Source organism: Coregonus clupeaformis, chromosome 25 (genome assembly GCF_020615455.1).
Source record: "Coregonus clupeaformis isolate EN_2021a chromosome 25, ASM2061545v1, whole genome shotgun sequence".
Lineage (NCBI taxonomy): Eukaryota > Metazoa > Chordata > Actinopteri > Salmoniformes > Salmonidae > Coregonus > Coregonus clupeaformis.
In genome coordinates this window covers 33,779,800-33,785,799 of record NC_059216.1, presented here as the reverse complement: position 1 = coordinate 33,785,799, position 6,000 = coordinate 33,779,800, and the positions used below count along the sequence as shown (strand labels likewise).

General features: G+C 41.7%; 1 protein-coding gene across 18 annotated transcripts in view; it reads right to left on the bottom strand.

The window, feature by feature from the left end:
• Positions 1 to 6,000, bottom strand: part of nrxn3a (neurexin 3a) — a 504,060-nt gene that overhangs the window by 290,983 nt on the left and 207,077 nt on the right. For 10 of the 18 annotated variants that reach the window (XR_006657440.1, XR_006657442.1, XR_005995385.2 and 7 more), the window contains 2 exons: positions 4,846 to 4,872; positions 2,027 to 2,146 (listed from right to left, as the gene is read on the bottom strand). Coding sequence is in view for 14 of the 18 variants with exons in the window: in XM_041848285.2 (XP_041704219.2) it covers positions 2,027 to 2,146; positions 4,846 to 4,872 (147 nt within the window). In the remaining 4 variants the exon portion in view is untranslated. The remainder of the gene's footprint in view (positions 1 to 2,026; positions 2,147 to 4,845; positions 4,873 to 6,000) is intronic. The other 8 variants (XM_041848291.2, XM_041848293.2, XM_041848292.2 and 5 more) reach the window with 1 other exon arrangement.

Below are 6,000 nucleotides of genomic sequence, written 5' to 3'. Positions count from 1 at the left end.
AAAGGGGGAGAGTGTGTGTGTGTATGTGTGTGTGTGTGTGTGTGTGTGTGTGTGTGTGTGTGTGTGTGTGTGTGTGTGTGTGTGTGTGTGTGTGTGTGTGTGTGTGTGTGTGTGTGTGTGTGTGTGTGTGTGTGTGTGTCAAGGGTGAAAGTAAGGCGGTCCGGTACGACGTCCTGACAAAATAAATAGTGGGGGTACACCGTACCAGTAAAACATGAGCCTGTCACAATAATTGAAACAAAATTATCTAGAAAACTGTAGGATATTACACCAAATGTCATTACACCACTGTTTGGAGGCTGGAAATATGTTGCGAGTGGATGACCATGTGTGGATAGCCTAGTAAAGGAGCCCTTTGAAGTGATCGTTTGACAATCAGATAAAAACATGACTGATGATGACTGATGTTTCGCCACAATAAAAGGTTATACATTTTAAAAGTGAAATGACAAATCTTTATGACTAGGCCCACAGAGATCCTGTTGAATTAATAGGGATTCTATATGTAATTCTATGATTCAAATGTCCCGTACTGGGAATGTTTTGGTGAAGCGTGTGCACACATAGGAGGTCCCGTACCGGGAAGAAATTACATCTACTTTCACCCCTGGTGTGTGTGTGTGATTGTGAGTGTAGGAGTGAGAGTGAGAGTGAGAGTAGGAGTGAGAGTTAGAGTGAGAGTAGGTGTGAGTGTGAGTGTGTGTGTGTGTGTGTGAGTGTGTGTGTGTGTGTGAGAGAGAGAGAGAGAGAGAGAGAGAGAGAGAGAGAGAGAGAGAGAGAGAGAGAGAGAGAGAGAGAGAGAGAGAGAGAGAGAGAGAGAGAGAGAGAGAGAGAGAGAGAGAGAGAGAGACAGAGACAGAGACAGAGACAGAGAGAGAGATACAGCACACACTGTATAGTAAACCTAATAATAACACTTGAAGTTCACCCTTGGCTTCTTCCCATCTCTTTTCAAAGACACCATTCAACCTCCTTGAGACTTACTGGCACTTGAGTCAGTTGTTAATTAGAAGGACACAGACATCAGAGACAGAGTCAGTGACTTAGTCAGTGTTACTCCAACATGACCTTGTAGCTAAACAGCCTTTTCCAAGCCTTGATGAAACCATTATCTAAGTAAGATATACTCCGACTAATACCAAACATCAATAAGATATTATACTTAATAACACACAGCCTCCACGGGGCCTCTGGCGCTGCATTATACAGCATTACACTCTTCCATTTTCTTCTGGCTGAGATTCCTCTAGTGCATGTTTGAGAGCAATTTAGTGGTTAAACCGATGGATTTGCGCAGGCCAATGAAATGTAAATTACTCACACGTCATGAAGCTCGATGTCGAGGTAAAGCTCAACTATTATTCAAATTTGCATCTTAGGCATTTAGTGTGTGTTACTTTCTAAGAAGACTCAGGGCTGGATTTAATCAGATTTGATGTTTATGCAGCATCTGTTTATAAGATTACTTATAAACAGATGCTGCAAACTGCCCACTTATTTGGGAACTGCCCACTTATTTGGGAAAATGGCTATTATGTGTGCTTGTCGGCCATCTTTATAAGGTCAGGTGACAGGTCAGCTTATGGTTACCTGATAGGTTACCTGACATAGAGGGCATCTTGGGTAGGACTAGTTTCCATTAAATAATTCAGATTATTGTGTAAATACTACAATGTGGATTTGATTGAATTTAGCACTTGTAGTCAGACTGTCTCTAGCACCACTAGTGGCTGTGAAATCGCTGAATACACTTCAGAAAGGAAAGAAACAGCAATTACCTTTAGATGTCTTCAGAGGATTCTTCAAAGTGTGTGTGTGTACAGCAGTGAAGGCTGCTAAGGGGAGGACGGCTCATAATAATGGCTGGAATGGAGTTAATAAGACTCCGTTCTAGCCATTATTATGAGCCGTCCTCCCCTCAGCAGCCTCCACTGATGTACAGTGTGTGCGTGTGTGTGTGTGTGTGTTGCACATGCATGTGTTTCCGTGCATTTGTGTGTATAGATAGACAATGAACAGTACTCACGATCATTGCACTGAGTGCCGGTGTAGGAGGTCATGGAGCAGTCGCAGGTGTAGTTCTCCCACTGCTGGATACAGATACCCATGTTGGCACATGAGTCCTCTTGGCAGGTGGTGCTAGGACCTACAGGTGGCAGAGCAGAGCCATGTGATACCCGGGCACAGGTGTGAGGACTAGCCAACAGCTCCCCAACAGGTGCCATGCAGAGGTGTCAGTGCACATCAGTGGGCCATGCACTAGTCAGGTTAGTATAGGTTACAGTACATTACATTACTTCCAAAGGCGTTATAGTACCGTTGAAGTACACCAAACTGAAGAAAAACAAAAACACACGGCATTCCTTCCAAGTAGGTTTTAGTAAGACTTTTAGTGCACAGACATTGAACAGAGTACTGGACGTGTTTTCAACATGGCTGGTTGATGAGAGAGAACTGGTGGATTCAGACAAACTGACTAGGGTCCCGTTCTCTCATATTGAGTGGCTCTGTAACAGTGATATTACATGGTAAGTACTAACTGTACACAGGCACTGTCCACAGTGTATGTACATGTTCTTAAATAGTAGTTACAATGACTATAACAATGTTATTTGATTATAGTTATATGTGAGGAATTGTTAGTGTATTTGCCAGTCTTTTTCATTGTGCAAGCCACAACCTTATTCAATATGTAAATACTGTGGAACAAGATGTAGCTATATACTGTAAATCCATTGCACCTGTTCATGTCAGCCCCATGTGAATACACAGTTTTAGAGCCACCAGAAGTTAATATGAAGTGTGACCCGGGTGTAAGCTCTCCCATTCTCCCTCCTCCCTCTCCTTGCTCTAGCCAAAACCAGTCTAATGTACAGAGACACTGGGGAAGAGTTACCACATGGGAACAACATGGACAGGAAAGAAGATCCGAGATAAGAGACAAAACATTTTATAGCAAAGTGGAGCACATAGCTAGGATATGTGTTTTTGTTATATAAATGTTGGTGTGGTGGTGTCAAGTTAAGTCCAGGGCTGTGTTTCATTCCAGAAAGGTGTTCCCTTCCCCTCTGCCCTCGTCCACTCCCCTTCACGGATCCAAGACAACGGGTCAGACCCTATCCAGTTCTGTGAAAGGGAGTGAGTGAGGGAATATCGGAGGATGCATCTATGTGGAGTGAAACGCAGCCTAAATGAGGACTTGAGGCTCACCACCTTCTACAGACTCATCCCATGTTTTTGCACGTTTATTTAAGAGGGAATGCAGTCTCTACTGTGCAGTAGTGCAAAACCAATTAAGTGGGAATCGGGACAATATTCCCACCGGAAACGGAAAACCATGTGAAAAAAGATAACTGCAAATAAACTGGGTTTAAGTGCAATTTTCTTGTGCAAGACCATAATGAAACAAAAAAGTACTAGAAAGAGATCAAAATCATAGTAGGCTAAAAGTGCATTTATTGTGTAATGCAAAGTGCAGCGGAACTTAGATCTATGCAAGATAAAATGATTCACTTCATATATTTTTTCTACAGGCACCAAATTAGCTACAGACATCGATTTTTTCAGTAACCTGAAATAAATCTATCTATAAAAAATGTGTAATAATACAAGCCGTATGTGATGATTGTAAGCATTATGGCAAGTCAGCTTCCCTGTTTAAATCTATGATCTATTAATCAACCTGAACACATGCTCAGGGGAAACATTATTAATATTGCTCATCTGTAGCAGTAGATACATTTTTTCATCTGGGTGGGAATCATTTCCCCTCCAAAATATGGCCGAAAACACCTTGGAGTGGACTTTTGATATGTATACATTTCTCTAAAACCAGCCTGCATTGATTGCATGTAAAAGCTGCTTTCGCATTCTAATGAAATTAGCTGTCAGACTGTCGGAATCTCAGATTGAATGTAGGCGACCGTCTCTTTAATTAGTGTGCTAATCACACTGGCCTATCAGGGAGCATCCACACTCTGGGCCTAAAAGCATCTGAGGGGGAAGGGGGATTGTGTGTGTGTGTGTGCGTGGGTGTGTGTGTGTGTGTGTGTGTGTGTGTGTGTGTGTGTGTGTGTGTGTGTGTGTGTGTGTGTGTGTGTGTGTGTGTATGCCTGTGTATGTGTATGCCTGTGTGTGTGTGTGTTTGTGTGTGTGTATCCGTGTGGCGACCCACGGTGCAAGACTTAATGGATTCTTCTGTGGCGCTGCCCAGACAGGCAGTAACAGCGACGCTCTCCGTCTAACAACATTAGCATAAAACAAGTACATGGCTCGATACAGAAAAACAAGATCTGCAGACATAATTATACAGGCCGGCTAATGTTTTATTTATGCAAAAGCTCTCCATCGCAATCATTAGTCTGTCTCCCTGCCTGCCCTGCGAAGTGAGGGTATGCCATAGCACTAGCAGCCCCTACCTACCATTCTCCAGAAGTGAACCATTTTATTACAAGCACATAGCCAGCCACAGAGAAGCTTTCAATACCTGGCCGTGTTTGCAGTGGATTGTGCTTAAATGTAAACTCTGCAAGGTGACATCATCATACACAACGGAGAGACTTCTTGCTTTACCACCAACGTCATCAGACTTTAAATCAACCAAGACTGCTATTGGCTCTACCTAATTGCGCTCTACCTTGAGGCATGCCAAAATGTGGAATCTTGGCAAATTACAATGTTTTTGTTGTTGATTTCTGTAAACAGGAAGTCACCCCGCTGTATATGATGATGTCATCTTGCTGAGAGTACCTTCAAGCCAAGGCATTATTATTTAGTGAGTGGTGACACATAACATTACACACAGCATCTTTGGGCCAAGCTCAGAATGGAATTTGAACCTTCTACCTTGTAGGTCAGCTTTGGTGAAACCAACTTTGTTAGCGAAAAGAACAGAAAGCGAAAAACGATAAAATAAGGTTAGTAGGTGGCCAATGACTGTCGGTTAATAAAGCAAGCGCTTTACTAACATAGACATGCCCTTTAACCTCTCTAAGGAAGGGGTCAGGGGTCAGGGCTACACTACCATGACAACCAAACTATAAGGATACATTAAATAGATGGGAACAGTACAGAAAAAACATGTAGGTGAAGATGGTTATGGATTGGAGATTTCTGGGCCTATTGAGACACATTGTATATTGTCACTTCAACAAATTAAGGCCTATTCGGAAGGGCACTGCACCATTGGTTTAGCTACATGTTTACCTATTCAGTCATTGCACATAATTCAGACACACTTTGCTAAAATATTAATATTCAAGTGAAAATGACAACAGGAAATAACAAACAGACATCTGCATGGAAACCTGCAAAGGAATACGATGAAGGCAATATTTTTATTTTAAATGAATAAGGTATTTAATCAAACCCAATTAGGATTTTTAAACATTTTGTAGATGTATGTATGGACCGTTGCTGCTCAAGAGTGATGAAAACACAAAGGTTAGTATGAATATGTTTTACCATGAAGGAATGAGGACAAACGACACAAGATGGTTCAGGGATGACATGAGTCACAGAAACAATGAAATACAGTTTAACACTCATTTTGTTTTCCTTCAGAATGAACTTGATTGCATTGTTGCCTACAGTAGTGAATGAGAGCTGCATTGGACATTTACCCACTAATGCTCTTCAACGCCTGTAGTTCTCAGCTTTCAGCTGTCCCCCAATGGTCGAGGCATTAGCACCATCTAGTGAGAGTTTTCTTCAATTACAATAAGCTATGGCTTAAATTCGAAGTTTAGGATTATGATGCTCCCCAAATTGATTTGTAACTTTGTTGACTTATTGACTTTGTTGTAACATAGCCTACTAAAAGTCCATTGTTAATCCCTGATTAAAACTGCATGACAATATTATCATTAAACTGTCACATTGTTTTGTGATTATCAATAGGGGAGCCTAGAGTTTAAATCGGATTCGCACCTATTTTGTTATTTCGTGTGTAATTAAAGTTGCCTATTTATTAATGGTCAATGCTATCCGGGATCCTTGGGA